Consider the following 18,032-nt stretch of genomic DNA (forward strand, 5'->3'; position numbering starts at 1 on the left):
GGTATGTTTAAGAGCATTCCCACAGGAGAGTAACACTAACAACAAGGACTATATTGTATCCACTGAGCCCCTGCCATGCATCCTTTGACGGTACTGGCATCTTCCTTCCTCTGCCCATACCACAGCATAGAGATTGTCCTAGTTTCTGTTCTATTGCTGTGAAGAAACTCCATGACCAAGGCAACTTATAAAAGGAAGCATTTAGTTGAGGGATTGCTTGCAGTTTCAGAGGGTGAGTCCATGATCATCGTGGTAGGGAGCATGCTGGCAGGGAGGCAGGCAGGCATGGTGCTGGGGCAGCAGCTGAGAGCTTACCTCCTGATCCACAGGCAGGAGACTGAGGGATACTGGGCCTGAAACCTCAAAGCCCATCCCCAATGACACATCAACTCCAACAAGGCCACACCCACTCTGACAAGACCACACCCACTCCAACAAGACCACACCCACTCCAACAAGACCACACCCACTCCAATAAGACTACACCCACTCCAACAAGACCACACCCACTCCAACAAGACCACACCCACTCCAATAAGACTACACCCACTCCAACAAGACCACACCCACTCTTACAAGACCACACCCACTCCAACAAGACCACACTCACTCCAACAAGACCACACCCACTCCAACAAGACCATACCTCCTACAAGGCCACACCTTCTAATCCTTCCCAAACAGGTCCACTAATTGAGGACCAAATATTTAAATATGGGGGAGGGGATTCTCATTCAAATCACCACAGAGATGTTTGATCATTTACCCAGGGTCACACAGCTAGTGACCAAAAGTGGAGCAGTCTGATCCAGGAGTGGATGATTGGTGATGCAAGCAGGGAAATAAAGGGAGGGGACACTGCAGGGAAAAGAAATAGCAATAAACCCTCTATGCACCAACTTAAAAAATTAAAACTGAGCTGGGGAGATGCTCAGTTGGTCAAGTATTTGCCTGGTGAGCACATGGGCCTGGGTTTGATCCTCAGAACCTATACGGAAAAGCTGGGTGTGGAAGCTCCTCCTTCCTTAGGGCTACGTGGGCTATGCACACATGTGCATGCATGTGTTGTGTGAGCCTGCATGTGTGTCCCAGAAGCCCTGTCCTCATGCCTTGCAGAGATGTTTGAATGGCTCTTGGTATCTATACATGGGGGCACCCTGGGATGGGTTGCATAGGTAACAAGTATCCTCAACCGCTATGTCCCTGCCACTGTCTGGGTGGCTAAAGCATCCTTTGTTGCCTATCAGGGCTAGAAGTTGAAGTCCCAAGGTCACAGCTCAAGCAGATGGGTCCTTCTGAATCTATGAGGAAGACCTAACTCTCCCTGTTGCTCCCTGGGGTCTTGCTATGACGTCTTCCCATCAACCCTTTCTGTCTGTATCTATTCAGCCTTCTTTGCAAAAGATATGTTGGCACAGAGCCCAGTCTTATGTTAACTTGTTCTTAGTCGCATCATGGGATGCTGGGGGAATAGGTGCCAAGATCCTTTGTGGGCACAGAATCCATGGGTATACATATACATATACATAAATATAATATACACATATATGCATATACATGCATACATGCATACATATACATGTATATATACATATATGTGTATATATATACATATCCCATAAATTTTGCTTGAAATCTGTATGTTTAGTACAGTTACAATTTTCTGATTTTTTTTTTATTCCTACTGGTCAAAGCCTTAAATACAGAACCATTGATTAAGCTCCCATTCTGAGGAGGTCAGTATTCCAACTTGCCTGTAACTGACAACCCCAAGCCTCCTGGCTTTCATGTCACACACCTCTTGAACCATGTGGTTTCCTTTGCCACCAGCTAGGCTTCTGGTATCGCAGAGAAAACATGGTTGGATTATAGCTTGTCCTCCCACAAGCCATGGCTGGCCTTAAGGTGACGAACTAAATGACCACAGAGGTACAGAGCTATGTGCATATTAGGCTTTTAGTGCAGTTCTGACTTGAGCGGGGCATGGCGGGTTCTCAGTCCACAGAGTCACTTTCCCCTCCTTCCAGACTCATCCAGGCTATGAGCAGAACTCAGGCCCTTAGCAATGCAGGACTGGGGTCTTCCCTGGCTGCTACTGGCTACTTTCCGCTTCTGAGGCTACACCCATCTGGGCCACTCCATCTTTCAACCCAGCTAAAGGGTATGGTTCACATGCCAAGTACAACCCCCTTCTCATTCCTGCTCTGTGACCAGCTGGGAGGAACCTCCACTGCTTACAGTCTCAATAACCCCTGGGTCACCACCTCCACCATACAACATAATGTTACAAGACAAAATTGCTGGTCTCAGTTGCGGGTTCTACCCTAACCTGATTGGGGATCCTGCAGGTGTGTACAGCAGTGGGTAGGAGACTCATCCATCCCTGCCTGGCACCAAGGCAAGTCCCCCCATCCTAGACTGGTGCATGATGGGATCTTCCTACCTGTCATTTTCTAGGAGAAGCCCTGCTGGACAGCGGCGTTAGAGTCACTGCAGTCTTCGCGTCTCCAGCCCTGCGCTGCGTGCAGACAGCCAAGCACATCCTGGAAGGTGAGCGCTCAACAGGCCTTGATCTTGAGGATACTCTCCACGGGGAGCAAAGATGGTGTGGGGGTGAATGAGATGTGCAAGGAGCACAGCTAAGCCAGAAGGCAGTTGGAAGCCAGCCTCCTAGGAGCGCCTGGCAGAAATGAGCCATTAACCTTCCAGAATGCTAGGGCAGCTGTATGACCCACGGGAGCCGGGGTCACAGGGTCAACGTCTGTCATCATACTTTGCCATGTGGCTCAGTTCTGCCCAGCAGATCCAGTCCTGGGAATGAACGTTCACGAGTCTAGAGAGTTGAGGCTACTAAGTACCCTTCAAGAACCGTAAGTTACTGCCCAGGGCAGACTCGGGGCTAGAGGGGAGCTGTCCAGCATCTCCGGTACTGGGAATGAACATTCAGGAGCCTAGAGTGCTGGGGCTACAGAGAACCCTTCTAGATCCACACACGTGATTTCCCAGGGCAGGGGCAGTGCTGGAGGGGAGCTGTCCAGCATCTCCTGGCTGTCAGGAAAGCCATTGCAGATCCTCTGAGCCATGGGAGACAACATAGCCATATGTGTGGCTGGCGGTCACCCAGGTTCTGCCCACACTTGTCGGCAGCAGAATAGAGAAACCCTCTATGTTCACTGCAGAGCAAAGGCAGCACCCTGCCTGCCACCAGGGGGACAGGGCCCTGCCCCTAGTCTGAACCCCTCTTGCTTACACTGTTAGCCCATTGGCAGTCTTATTTGATGGGTCTTTTGGGTCAAGATATAGAATGCTTGGGAAGGGTGAGCTGTAAGGAATCTGAATGTTGCAGATGTTTCCTTCCCTGCTCTTCACCTCATCAGGGTTCCCTGTCTCCATCACCGTATCATTCCATCAAGGATGAAGCTGTGGTGTGGATTAAGTGAGCTGTATATGGGGTTATAGTGAAACCCCAGGGTGAGCCTGCTGCCTACGACGTCCCCTAGCCAAGCAGCATGGCTCCTCTTGACGGGCAGCACGCTGTCAGTTCTTGGATTCCTCCAAATGCCTGGTGGTTCGGGTCTTAGAGAAGGCAATGATGCACTTAAATCCCAGGATGATGTTTGTGAGGGAAGAGTCACATATGTGAAGGGTTTCCTTGAACTCAGTTATAGGTTAGTGTCCTGGTTTGCTTGTCCATTCATGTGGTAAAGCACTAACCAAAACCAAGTGGGGAAGGAAGAGGCATACTTGACTTATACTTCCATGGCGCTCTCCACCACTCAGATCGGTTGTGGTGGGGACTCAAAGCCAGAACCTGGAAGCAGGAGCTGAAGCCGTGGAGGGGTGCTGCTTATAGCCTCGCTCCCCATGGCCTGCTCAGCCTGCTTTCTTATAGCACCTAGGATTGCACACCCAGGTGTGACCCCACCCACCACCCATGGTGGTGTTGGCCCTGCTACATCAGTAATTCAAGGAAACAGACATAATGGTGTATGCCTTTAATCTCAGCACTTGTGATGTAGAGGGGGGCAGATCACCATGAGTTCAAGGACTCTGCATAGTGAGTTCCAGGACAGCTAGAGACTTGCCTCCAGACCAGTCCTACAGAGGCATTTTCTCAGCTGAGATTCCTTCTTCCGATCCTGACTCCAGCTTGGGTGAAGTTGACCACAACACTAACTACCATGGCGGATCTAGCTATGACGACACTTTCTTTGGATAACCTATGCCTTGGGTAACTCACACTTGTCTTCCCATGGGCCCAAGAACTCAAACTGGAGAAGAAGCTGAAGATAAGAGTTGAGCCTGGAATCTTCGAGTGGATGAAGTGGGAAGCCAGTAAGGCCACGCTGACCTTCTTGACCTTGGAGGAGCTGAGAGAAGCAAACTTCAATGTTGACCTTGATTATAGGTATGTTCCTTGCAAATCTCTACCTCCGAGGCTCCTCTGGTCCTTGTTAAAGAAAATCTATCTCCCAAGGTAGAGCCCTGCAGAGGAGAGTAAGGTAGGTTGAGCTGTGTATCTTAGCGCCAGCGGTATTAGGGCAATGGGAAATGGCTTGGGGGTTATGGTCTTGCTCAGCCAAACCGACAAGACTCCTGGGGAAGACGGCTATGGTGAACTCGAATCACCTAGAGATGATGGAGTCTGACCACATATGGAAGATGGGAGACTCCTGCTAAAACTGGCCCTGCAAGAACACAGAGGGACCTCACCCAGAAGAGGATCCCGACTCTGGTTTGTGAAGGAGAGTGTCTTTGTCCTTCCCTGGGTGACTGTCTCCAGGTAGACTGAGATGTACAGCTTTCCTGTTGTTCAGTCAGCCTCCATGCTAGTGGTACCACAGCCCTTTGCCAGTGTGGACACACCAGGAGCCCCTGCTGGCAGGGAACCCATGAGCCCTGCTGGCAGGGTATCTGGAGGATCGTGGTCCCACTTAGCTGCTCCAGCACACTCTTGTTCACCAGAAGGCTCCAGCACAAGCAGCCCATGTCTCTCTCCATCCTCTTCCAGGCCAGCATTGCCCCGCTGCTCCCTCATGCCGGCCGAGAGCTATGACCAGTACGTGGAGAGATGCGCCGTGAGCATGGGGCAGATCATCCACATGAGCCCACAGGACAGTGAGTATCCCACAAGCTTGAGGAGGACAGTCTCAGCTCCCCTGGGATGGGATTGGATGATTCTACCTCCCCACCCCCATACTCGGGCCAAGACATTACATCATCTCCACCATGACGGGGAGTGGATGCACATACACAAACCATGACCATGACAACTCTTTTATTTAAAAAAAAATATATTGTTATATGTATTATGGTGTAGCTGTCTTCAGACACACCAGAAGAGGGCGTCAAATCTCATTACAGATGGTTGTGAGCCACCACACAGTTGCTGGGATTTGAACTCAGAACCTTTGGAAGAGCAGTCAGTTCTCTTAACCACTGAGCCATCTCTCTAGCCCCTGATGGCAACCCTTTTAAAGGACAACATTTAACTGGGGCTGGCTTACAGGTTCAGAGGTTCAATCCATTATCATCAAGGTAGGAACTTGACAGCATCCAGGCAGGCATGGTGTAAGAGATGCTGAGAGTTCTACATCTTCATCTGAAGGCTGCTAGGAGAAGACTGGCTTCCAGGCATGGAGGATGAGACTCTTAAAGCCCACACCCTCAGTGACACACCTACTCTAACAAAGCCACACCTCCTAATAGTGCCACTCCCTGGTTCAAGCATATACAACCCATCACAGCAGGCTTGCATGCTCTGGTGCTGAGCATGGATGGACCTGGAACATCAGGGTCTTCACCAACTATGGGAACAAGAGAAGCCCAGAAAGACTTAAGGATCGGGGTAGCCTAAGGAAAGGGAGGCTGAGCCACAGCCCTCCCGCCCTAACCACCAGCCATGTTTGCAGCTCTCCAGGCTCCACACGATCAACTGCTGTCTCTCCCAGCTTCGCTTTGTCCCACATGAGGCACACACTGAGGTGCTAGACCCCATACCACTCTCCAGCTGGAGTCCATAATGTCACCTGAGGCGGCTCCCCGAGTCCTGCTAACCCTTATCTAAAGCAGGTGGCATCTCAGGCTCACAGATAAGCCAGATAAAGTGATTGGCTCAGGTCTGGGTGGCAGCCATCACACATCCCTGTCTGTGGCTGACAGGACCTAGGCAGCCAGCCACAAGAGGATAGAGACTCAGATCATCCTTGCACCATCCTTGAAGCCAGCACACAGTCACCACACCCTAGCCCCGGGCCCCACGTGACAAGGTGGTGCACTCTAAATCATAGCAAAAGACTGGGTCTTCCTACCCAGGATACTTCTCACCCCACCACCTCACAGGGGCATGGCAGCTGGACCTGTAAGATATTGCTTAAATGTTGCAAAGTGCTCTCTGGGCATGCTCTGACTTTGAGGTGTTTTGTCTACAGCGGGCATCACCATTATCGTGAGCCACAGCTCAGCACTGGACTCCTGCACGAGGCCACTTCTCGGGCTCCCGCCCAGGGAATGTGGAGATTTTGCCCAACTGGTAAGAAAGGTATGTGTCCTTATGCCTCTTTAACCTCCAAGTGAAGCAGGCTCAGGGTCATGGCACTCTTTATAGAATGACAAGTGTCCATCAAACCCAGGACTGGCAGGACTATGCGAATGTGCCCACCTGCTCCGATGGAGGGCATCCCTGCAGGAACTGTGGGGTAAGCCTGTCACCCTAACACCCGTGTGGCAGTTTCCCCAGTTCTTTGCAGCCAGCGATGTCAAGAAGTTTCAGGGTTTGTTCAGAGCTATCCCATAGCCCATCTCCTACAGCTCTAACAACACAACAAAAGTCCCTGGAGGAGTCAGAAGTCAGTTTGAGTAAGAGGAGAAGGCTAGACCCTGTATGGTCCTGCCTTCCTCCAGGGGGAGCTGGGGGGGGGGGCAGGAGCTACTGACAGATGGAAGGAACCTTTCCCCACTGAGTCACCTCTCAAGGGACAAATGGGAACTCACTGTAGCTATTTGTAGCACAACCAGGTGCTGGGCCAGTGTTGTGAAAGCCTTTAACTGCAAGCACACTATGGTGGCACTTTGGGTGACCTATTGAATATACCCCAGCAGAGCAGGAAGGGAAGTGACCAGACCATCAATTATTCATCTTAGACTAGCCTTTTCTCCTCTGGTGACTAGTGCAGGGCTAGGCTCACATATTTATTTTCTCTCTTTCTGTTTCTCTCTGTCTCTCTGCTCTCTCTCTCTCTCTCTCTCTCTCTCTCTCTCTCACACACACACACACACACACACACACACACACACACACAGTTAATTAACAGTGATCCTGTGCCCTGACTCTATTGGTATAGAAAATTATAGGTACGAGCCAGGCATGGTGGAGCACTCCTGCTGTGACTGCAGCTGCTCGGCAGGCTGAGGCAGGCTGACCACATGAGCTTGTGGGTTCCCTAAGCAACACAGGGAACCCCAGTTCAATAGAAGAAGAAAGGAGGATAAAGAGGAGGAAGAGAGAAGAGGAGGGGTACGAAGAGGAAGATGAGAACAAGGACAAGAGCAAACAATGACTCCTATAAATTCTAAACTCCAGAATGTTCTTATGCTGACCGCTTAGAGTCTACCCCCACACCACCCAAATTAAACAGCCTGCAGTTCGGGAGTTTATCCCAGGGCTCTGCTGACGGATGATCGAAAGGACTGGACCTTCCAATCAGGACCAGCATGCAGGACCCTGAGTATTAAAGGCTTTCCACTGACCAGCTCATTACAGCCTCCCGGAAGTCCCTGTCTGCAGTTAGGATGACTTTTCCACAAGTCAGCGGTAGCGTCTACCCAGATTCCTCCCAGCATCTTGGGATGTTGACAAATTTTGTCTGACCAAAAAAATTCCTTGACATTAAAAAGAGGGTGAGGCAGTACTGGTAAGAAAGGCCTGAGGACAGAAAAGCCTCAACACAAGGGTCCATTGGGCTGGTCCATTTTACAGATGAAGGTGTGGAGGACCAACGTTTCATCATGGACTTTGTTCTATAGTCTAAAACTGCAATCCTGAACCTTTTCTGCGCTTAGGCAAGGATAAGATAATTTGTAACTAGTTGGCAGGGTCTTCCACCACCCCACCCCCAATAGGTATGGAGGCCTGGTAATTGTATGGGAAAGGAGAACTGACCCATGGCTCCCAGAATGCTTAGCAGTCCCACTCCAAGTTGTAACCAATCTCGGGTGACAATGTATCCCATTGTTTGGAGGGCTGATCATCCCCATGTGAAATTAAATGGTAAGTACTAGCATTGGTTTCCTGGCTCCCTAGCAGCCCTCCACGAACCAGAGGCACATTTTTCAGTGGGTTTAAGAAGTGCTCCAATGCCGATTGACTTGTAACAGAACATTATAAACATTCTAAACTCTCTTCCAGATTCCGTCTCTGGGAATGTGCTTCTGTGAAGAAAACAGAGAGGAGGGAAAGTGGGACCTGGTGAATCCGCCAGTAAAGACGCTGACACACGGGGCCAACTCAGTCTTTAACTGGAGAAACTGGATCTCAAGCAACTGAGCCAACCCCAAGCTTTTCAGGAAGAGGTGACTGTCCTATGCCAAGGCATGAGGGGCTGTGGCTAGGATTACAAAGGCATCCTAGCCCCTCGCCTGGTGTGACTGGGGGAAAGAACAAAACACACTTGATACTCAAGGGGGGATAGCCATGGCTCATACCTTCACCACTGCCAGCTGTGGATCCGCTGTCCTGACAGCCACTGCAGAGGCCAGAGCAGAGGTTTGGATTAGGATACCACATTGCAACATGTGCACTGTGTTGGAGAGAAGAGAGGAACTGCCTCACTTCCAGGAACTAAAGACCTCCCCCCCCCCAACTTGAAGATGCCACCTGTCGATTTTGTATGTTCTTAGGAGCCCTCCTTCTTGCTGTGGCAATCATTCTTTAGCCAGGACCACACCAGCTGAAAAAGGAACTGTGGCCACCAGATCCAAACCAGGACAGCAGCTGGCACCAGCACTTTTGTAGGGCTTCCTTGCTGTTGCCTGGACACAGAGCTGGAGACAGTGATGCTCAAAAGCAGTGCAAAATTCCTAATGCCCATAGACAAACCGTGTGGTCCTGGAGGGCAGTGTGGGCTGTGTTCCTCTGCAGTCTAGAGGACTATTCCCCAGCCATTTCCAGAATCTGGAGGCCTCTATCCTTCCTGACATCGTATTTATTATATTATATTCCTGGACTCTATTATGATTCTATTCAGATCAGTCAGTTTGGGGAAGTTCTAAGGAATGGTCACGTAGCCCTTGCCTTGAGCCTCCTGCCTCGGTCTCACAAAGACGCTATGACAGATTGTGCTCAGGAGCCCAGAATCTTCTCCCGTCTTAAGATCCTTGGCAACTGAGCCTACAAAGTCCCTTCGCCACAGGGGCCACCTGTTCGTGGTCCTGGAAGTTAGGATGTGTCTTTGAAGGCCACCCTCCAGCCTACCTCAGCCTCTGTTCTTCCAAGCACATCATGGCTGTTGTGCAAGGGTCTTGACATAAAGATCTGAGGCTCCTACGCACACTTCGTGTGGGTCGTTTTCTGGCTTCCTCTTTTCTCTCTTCTCAACAAGCAGGGAGGGATGGGGGCTTTGTGCGTGGAAGGAGCGAGCCCCTTGCCTTAATAGGAAGGGGTGCCAGCACAGCGGGGAAGGCCGTTCCCTGAGGCATGGACTGCAAGGAAGTGTAAGCACTGTGTGTAACCTCAGCAGAAGAAGCTCTGGCTTGGAAATTGTTGATCCAGTGCTAAGTGGGATTCTCTGTACAGTGTCCTTCCGCCACATCCTACAGAGGCCATCCTGTCTCCAGAGCCATGCACACGTGACACTCCGGTCATCCCCACACCGTGCTTTAAAAAAGGGGGAGGAGGGGAGTTGTTCTTCTTTGCCAGTGCCCTGTTGCAAAATTCTGGTCATGGTTGTGTTTTACTGCTGCAGCCCAAGCAGGAAGGAGCTGGAAGGGAGGAGGGAGGGGCGGGGGGGGGGGGAGGAAGGGAGCAGGTAGGAGAGGGAGTCTTCCTGAGACTCTTTTTCCTTCCTCTCCCGGGGGTTGCCCTTGGTGTTTCTGACCCCTGCTGGCCATATCTGGAAGGACACTGCCCTGGCCCACCCCCTACCCCCTACCCCCCACCCCCGACATGCAGTCTTTGATCTTTTCACTTGAGTTTTTAAAATAGGATTTTGATTGACACATGTCCTGGCCAGAGCTGTGTTCTTTCCTCTCAGGGTCAATCAGTGGACAGTTCTGTGGGATTCAGACATGCAAACAAAGACAGATGATCCTATCAGGGGTCAAAAGCTTAAGGCACTTCCCCCCCACACACATACACACCTCAGTCCCTGGGGAAGTTTGGGAAGCAACTTGGGGGGCTGGGCCACCTGGAAAGCTATTGAGAGTCACTGCTGTTGATCAGTCACACAGAAGTCTTGCTCCCAGGACTTCAGTATCAGACTGTATTTGGAGACAAGGTCAGTTAAAAAAGAAAACGTGTGTGTGTGTGAGCTACACATACCACAAATACACACAGACAGACAATGTGTAAGCGCTCTATGTGTGCGCAGGCTACAGGGAATACGTGGCTGTCAGACACTACCCACCTTTACATAGTGCCTTAGCTACATTTCTATTGCTGTGACAAAACACCATGACCAAGGCAGTTTTGAAAGCATTTAATTGGACATCCAGTTTTAGAGCGCCAGAGTCCATGATGGTAGAGCAAAGGCATCACAGCAGTGACATCTGAGAGCTCATGGCTTGATCCGCCCACAGTGACACACCTCTTCAATCTTCTGGGCCCTCCCAAATAGCTCCACCAACTCGGACCAAGTGTTCAAACATAGTAGCATACTGGGGAGGGGCATTCTCATTCAAGCCACTACATTTAGTGTGGTGGTTTGAATACGCTTGCCCCAGGGAGGAGCACTGTTAGGAGGTATGGCCTTATTGGGGTGGGCATGGCCCTTGTTGGAGTGGGCGTGTCCTTGTTGGAGTGGGTATGGCCCTTGTTGGAAGAAGTGTCACTGTGGGGGTGGGCACTGACACCCTCCTCCTAGCCACGTGGGAGCCGATCTTTTCCTAGCTGCTTTTGGAACAAGAAGTAGAACTCTCAGCTCCTCCAGGCACCATATCTGCCTTCACATTGCCATGATCCTACTTTTATGATAATGGACCGAACCTGTGACCCTGTAAGCCAGCCCCAGTTAGGTGCTGTCCTTCAGGAGAGTTGCCATGGTCACAGCGTCTGCTCACAGCAATAAGACCCTGACTGAGACGTGTCTGTTCTGGATATTAAAGTCAGGAGGCCAGCCTTGAGCACCAAGTATCTTTACCTTCTGAGCCATCTTGCTGGCCTGGAGTCAGGGCCTTGAAAAAGGTACCTGAGTTAAAATGAGGTCATCGGGATGGGTTCAATCCAATCTGACTGTCCTTATAAGAAAAGGAAGTCAAGACACAAACATATACACATTGTGGTGGTTTGAATAAAAACGGCTCTCATAGCTTCATATGTTTGAATGCTTGGTCATCTGGGAACAGCACTACTTGAGAGGGATTAGGAGGTGTGGCCTGGTTGGAGTGGGTGTGGCTTGGTTGGAGTGGGTGTGGCTTGGGTGGAGTGGGTGTGGCTTGGTTGGAGTGGGTGTGGCTTGGTTGGAGTGGGTATGACCCTGGGTATGGGCTTTAGGGTTTTAGAAGCTGAAGGCCCAGTGGCTTTCTCTCGTCCGGACCTAGAACTCTCCGGTACCATGTCTGCCCCTGTGCCGCCATGCTTTCCACCATGAGGATAATGGACTAAATTCTGAAACTGTAAGCCAGTCCCAATGAAATGCTTTCTTTTTTAAAAAGTCGCCATGATCATGGTGTCCCTTCACAGCAATAGGACACACATAGAGGCAAGCCTGTGAAGACCCATCAGGAGACACCTTCTACAAGTCAAGGAGAGAGGCCTCAGAAGGAAGCAGGCTGTATAACACCTCCATGGGAGATTTCCTTTTGATTAAGCATCTAGTCCATGGCAGTCACAAATAACTACTACGGTGCGTGGCTAGAGCACCCAAACTCTCCCACCCAGGAGCTGGGCACTAAGCAGGCTATGCAGCTCCCTGTGAAGTACTGACAGCCAGCCGGACCTGTCTACACAGTACGCATGTTGCATTAAGCAGCGTAACTATTGCAGAAACTATCCACACGGCACAGAGGACACATGCCAACTGTAAGCAAAGATGGCTCCATTCTTTGGAAAGGTTTTATGCATCTCAAGATCTTGGTTTCTACAAGGATCCAGGAGCCCACCCACAGGGAATACCAGGGAGTGGTTACAGAGGGTCCAGCACACACTGGAGTCAGGGAAACCTGCGGGCTCCCGACTGGAGCAAAGGCTATTCTGAGAACAGGAAGTGGTTATATCTGACCGCGTGGTCTTCTATCACTAAGAATAGACCCATCAACGTCAGAAAACTCCGAGTCAAGCTCAGAGTCAAGTCAGAGGCCCAGAGCCTGGCCCTCACCCACATCTGTTGATCCTCCGAGCCCCACTTCCTTGTCTGTGAGATGGATAAACATCAGAAGTGTCTCTGTGGGTTGTTGAGTGGCGATCAGCCCACCCAGGGATGGAACTGTCTTCTCCAGCTGCCATATCCGTTACTGGTTGTGAGGCAGCTGGATTAGCTGGAGCTTTTTAGAGTCCCTCTTGGACCTGTGGAAAGATGCATTAAGTCTAGCATGACCAACCAAACGCCAGCACACGGTATCAATTCCCTGGAGAGAGAAGGCTACAACCACCTGGGATTTGAGAAAATTGACTAGAATAGTTTTTTTCCTATATCCGGGAATGCAAAAGAAAAAAACAAAAAACATATAACAAAAACATAAAATAGCAATTTTGTTGGAGTCAGAAACTTGGGGTATTTTTTTAGAAAAAAAAAGAAAGAAAGAAAGAAAGAAAGAAAATAAGCGACATTCAGAAATGGCTCCTGAAAAGACACAGACTCCAAGAATGGCTTTTATGGACCCTGTTTTCCTGGTGGAATAGAATGATATATAGATATGAAAATGTCATGAAGGAATCCATTATTCTGGAAATTGAAAGTAAACAAAAATAAATTAAAATGAGATCAGATTCCACATTTCTGGTGTGGGTCTGTCTTCCCACCATGAGTAACTGGAACACAGCCCCAAAACACGGGTGAAGGATCCAGGAAAGTGGTCCCAAAGGCCACTCCCCCAACTGGGTCTGGGATAGTAGAAAGGAAATATAGATTTAACAAGTATAACTCAGTAATATTGGAGGGGAAAGTGGGTTAGCCATGTGGAGTTAGGAAGAAGCCCAGCTGTTGTGCTGTTAAGGCATGATAAAAATTATGCTGGTGTGTCCTTCATTTGTGAATCCAGAGCTCTTGAGTGGGAGCAGAGCCCCATTCCCCCCCTCCAGGGGAGCAAAGAGCAACCCATAAATAGTTACCACAACACCTGATGACATCAATTACTCAACTAAGACACATTTTTCAGGTGAATCTGGGTGATTCAAGTTGACAATTAATGCTGAGCAGGGCATCCCTCACGGTCTTCAAGAAATGGGGCAAGAGGCAACAGTAGACACTGAACCCTGTAACCACTTGTAGGAAAATCTGCAGTTATTTTTAATGTCTCTCAGTAGTCACTAAAAACAGAAAGAAAAATCAATAAATACATGAAAGTCCCAGCAGCACTACCAATCAACTTGACGTAATCAATATTTATGGAGCACCTCACCACACAGTGGTATATAATTTATTTCCTTTTCCAGTACAGCAATTTGCCAAAAGGAGCACATTCTAGGCTATAAAGCAAATTGCAATAAATGTAAACGTATTTGAATTGTGAAGTATACATTTTCTGTCCTTAAAAGAACTAGATTAGGAAAGACGACAGAAAACTTACTAAGAAAATCCACATTTTGGAAACTAATAATGCACCTGGATCAGAAGCAAGGCCAAAAAGGGTAAAATGGGCTGGGCAGGAGAGATCCGCCATGAGAGGTGTGTGCCAAAAAGCCTAAAAGCCTGAGTTTGATACTCAGACCCCACCGGAGGAAGGAGAGGGTCCTCTGACCACAAGATGTCCTCTGACCTCCAAGTGCATGCCATAGCACACACACACACACACACATTCATACACACACACATACACACACACACACACACACACACACACACACACACACCATAATTTTTTTAATCTGAGAAAATCTTTTGAACTGCTCAAGAATGGGAATACAGCCTATCAGAATCTGTGGGATGTCATTCCAGCAAGATTAGAGAGAAACTAGTACCCATTAAAAGTCACTACTGGGGGGCTGGAGAGATGGCTCAGAGGTTAAGAGCACTGTCTGCTCTCCCAGAGGTCCTGAGTTCAATTTCCAGCAACCACATGGTGGCTCACAACCATCTGTAATGAGATCTGGTGCCCTCTTCTGGCCTGCAGGCATACATGCAAGCCAAAAGCTGTATACATAATAAAGTCATTAAAAAGTCATTACTGGAAGAAAAAAAAACCTAAAATACAAGGCCTTAGCATCCTAACTCTGAATAACAAACAAAATATAATGGCTCTGTAAGGGTCGGAAAATTGCTGAAAGAGGATCCCAGACTCAGTATGCAAAAACAAAGAATGTTTATTCTGCAGAAACAGCTAGCATGGAACAATTACCATTGTTTCCAAATGGCAACCCCTACAGAGAAATTCCTCTTATAATAGGATTGCTTAATTGCTTCTGAGATAGCATCAGACTTCTAAAACTTAGGGCACATTCCAAGGGGTTACAGAAACCACTAACCGAACGTCATAAAGAAGATAGAGATCACAGGAGCCCAAGTACAAAAAACGGGATAAGACATTGACTGAGTTTGTCAAAACAAAACTTCAAGGACAGCTTGGTTACAGTCTTAAACTTTCCCTGAGTAACAAATAAAGTTAAGCCAGATAATTGCTCCCAGTGTATATGCACATAACCATTCTCTGTTAAAACCTCTTGTTCAACTTATGACTGAATTTATGTGCAGACCTGTAGTGTGTGAGCTTTCTCCCCAAGTGAACACACATTCTGAGAATCTTACTGAGAACAAATGGCAGAGATAAGTCCCCTCCCCTTTTCTCCCCAGACTTAGCCTGAGAGGAGCACAGTTCCCTGCTGAGGCTTTACCTAGTCTCCCCCTGAGTCACATTGAGGTGCTAACTGGAGGCTGCAGAAGCCAGCCTTAAAGCAACCAGGTCAGGATCAGCTGCAGAACTGCAGAGGCAGAATACCATAATGCCTTTCACCCAGGATAGATAGCAAATGGTCTAAATGGTCCATGGCTTGGTTTCTGAATGGGATATGAAAAATGAACTCCTCAACTCAATATGAGCAAAAGAAAGGAATTCTCCAAGACCGGGGCAGAAATCAATGCAATTGAAAAGAGAAGAAGAGCAGGCAGTGGTGGTGCATGCCTTTAATACCAGCACTTGGGAAGCAGAGGCAGGTAGATCTTGGCAAGTTCAAAACCACCCTGGTGTACAGATTGAGTTCCAGTACAGCCAGGACTACACGGAGGAACTCTGTCTAGAAAAAAAAAAAACGAAACAAACAACAGCAAAAAGAAAACATTTAAAAAAAAAAAAGATTAAAACAACACACAGGCTGGTGCTTTGTGAAGATCAATTAAACTTAGAGACACCCAGCCAGACTAACCAGAGCAAAAGAGACAGCCCTAAACCATCAGAAACAGGGAGGGGCATCGCCACAGAGATGGCAGGTATGAAATATCACACCCAACAGAAACCTTTATTCCAACAAAGCAGCTACTCAAGTAGACAGACAGTTCCTAAGGGCACAGCCAGCTGTTTTCACAAAGGAAAATAACTGGAGGTCAGGTGTGCACCGCATGCCTGCCAATCAAGGCTTAAGAGGCAAAGGCGGGAGGGCAGCAGCCAGGCTGGTCTACACCGTTAGTTTCAAGTGAGGGCTGCACAGTGAGTCCCTGCCACCAAAAAAGAGAAGAAAGGAAAGAGGGTGGGAAGGGAAGGAAGAGAAGGGAAGGGGGGAGGAGGGGAGGAGAGGAGAAGGGAGGAGAAAAGGGAAGGAAAGGAAAAGAAGGGAGGGGGAGGGACCGGAGGGGAGGGGAAGAATCTGAAGAAATCTGCCTGGTGGCAGAACACTTCCCCAGCATGCTCAAGACCATGGATTCCACTGTCTGCATTGGGAAAACACACACACACACACACACACTGAAACACCTTCTTACGTCAATTAGCTGAAAGCACCCCACAAAGAATGACAGGCCTGAGTCATTTCATCGGGAAATGTTGCCAACCTAACTGCTCGTAGAAGATGACCTGGCTTTAATCTGCTGTGTCAGTGTCCGAGTTTAGCTGCCATCCTCCGAGGCCCAAAAATACAAGATACAAGACGTTGAAGGGGGTGGTGTGTCAATCCCACCTGAATCAATCCTGAGATTGATCTGCTTTATGGAAGCTATTGTTAAATGAATTGTGCCTAATCTTTTTTTTCTCTTTGAGACAGGGTTTCTCTGTATAGCCCTGGCTGTCCTGGAACTCACTCTGTAGACCAGGCTGGCCTCGAACTCAGATCTCCTTGCTTCTGCCTCCTAAGTGCTGGGATTAAAGGCATGAGCCACCACCGCCTGGTGTCCCTAATTGTTAAAGTCAACTTTGTCATAGATGTGTGGATTAGAGACAGCGCGGTAGAGGTGAGTTTTGGACCTAAGGATTCAGATCTCTAACAGGGGTATTGAGAGATACCATCTTGTTTAGGCAAGGCGGGGAGCGGGGTACTGCAATGCTTCAGTGAAACCGGGTACTGCAGGGGAAGAGCCAATAGTAACTCTCCCCTCTCCTGGCTTCCCTCTGGTCCAGCAAAGGACAGCCTTCCAGCTCCGTGCCTCCTCCCACTTGGAGAAGACTTGTGACAAGCAACAATGGTGGATCCCCTTGTGTGTGTCTATGACTGTTCCTGGGTTTGAATGGCTGGCTTGCTACTTGGGAGCTATCTGGAGAAACAGCTGGGATCGGTGCTGTTAGCAGGTTCCCACACAGGAGCCAGGTCCTGCTTTGACACCAAAAGTCTGGGGCTGTCATTCTGCGGGCTCCAGGGAGTCAGCCCCGCTGATCCATTCCTTTTTCAGTAGCTCCAGGGCCACTGCCCAACTCTACTCTCCCACCCCTCGGCCCCGCCCTGCCCCTTCCCTGAGGATTGCTATAATCAGCTGTCAGATATGGAGCCATTGTCTCAGGATGCACAAAGCTCACCAAGTTGTGTCTTCTGCCCTCTACCCCAACTCCAAACGTGGAGTCCTGGTGACAGCCCCTTTCATAACTGTGCTCATAGAATAAGCCAATAAGATGATCCCTGAGTTTAATTGCAAGTCATGAGGTCTCCCTGCTGTTTATAATGTGGCAGAAATGCTGTAACCCAGTTACAACAGATTTTGTTTAAAGATGTATTTATTATTATAATATGTGTAAGTACACTATACCTGTCTTCAGACACCAGAAGAGGGTGCCTCATTACAGATGGCCGTGAGCCACCATGTGGTTGCTGGGATTTGAACTCATGACCTTCAGAAGAGCAGTCAGTGCTCTTAACCACTGAGTCATCTCTCTAGCCCCTACAACAGGCTTTATGATAACAGCACAGCCTGCAATTTATAAGGTCCGGAACTTTCTTGCTTATTTGGTTGGTTGGTTTGGTTTGGTTTGGTTTGGTTTGGTTTGGTTTGGTTTGGTTTGGTTTGGTTTTTCAAGACAGGGTTTCTCTGTGCAGCCCTGGCTGTCCTGGAACTCACTTTGTAGACCAGGCTGGTCTCAAATTCAGAAATTTGCCTGCTTCTGCCTCCCAAGTGCTGGGATTAAAGGTATGCACCACCACTGCGTGGCTCTTATATTTATGAAAAACTTTTTTTTTTTTTTGTATTTTTCAAAAGGTCCTAAAATCCGGGAACTTGTGTGCTCTGTTTTTATATACTCTTTAAAAA

At 48.8% G+C, this 18,032-nt stretch overlaps 1 protein-coding gene across 2 annotated transcripts in view; it reads left to right on the forward strand.

Moving 5' to 3' along the window:
- Positions 1-9,544, forward strand: part of Ubash3a (ubiquitin associated and SH3 domain containing A) — a 34,095-nt gene extending 24,551 nt beyond the window's left edge. Inside the window, exons 9-14 of one of the 2 annotated variants that reach the window (XM_052163466.1) lie at position 1; positions 2,458-2,550; positions 4,264-4,408; positions 5,012-5,118; positions 6,432-6,541; positions 8,408-9,544. The exon at position 1 is cut by the window's left edge and continues 122 nt beyond it. In XM_052163466.1, the coding sequence (XP_052019426.1) occupies position 1; positions 2,458-2,550; positions 4,264-4,408; positions 5,012-5,118; positions 6,432-6,541; positions 8,408-8,545 (594 nt within the window). In that variant the 3' untranslated portion in view covers positions 8,546-9,544. The remainder of the gene's footprint in view (positions 2-2,457; positions 2,551-4,263; positions 4,409-5,011; positions 5,119-6,431; positions 6,542-8,407) is intronic. The other variant, XM_052163468.1, reaches the window with a different exon arrangement.
- Positions 9,545-18,032: the final 8,488 nt, after the last annotated feature.

Source organism: Apodemus sylvaticus, chromosome 19 (assembly GCF_947179515.1).
Source record: "Apodemus sylvaticus chromosome 19, mApoSyl1.1, whole genome shotgun sequence".
Lineage (NCBI taxonomy): Eukaryota > Metazoa > Chordata > Mammalia > Rodentia > Muridae > Apodemus > Apodemus sylvaticus.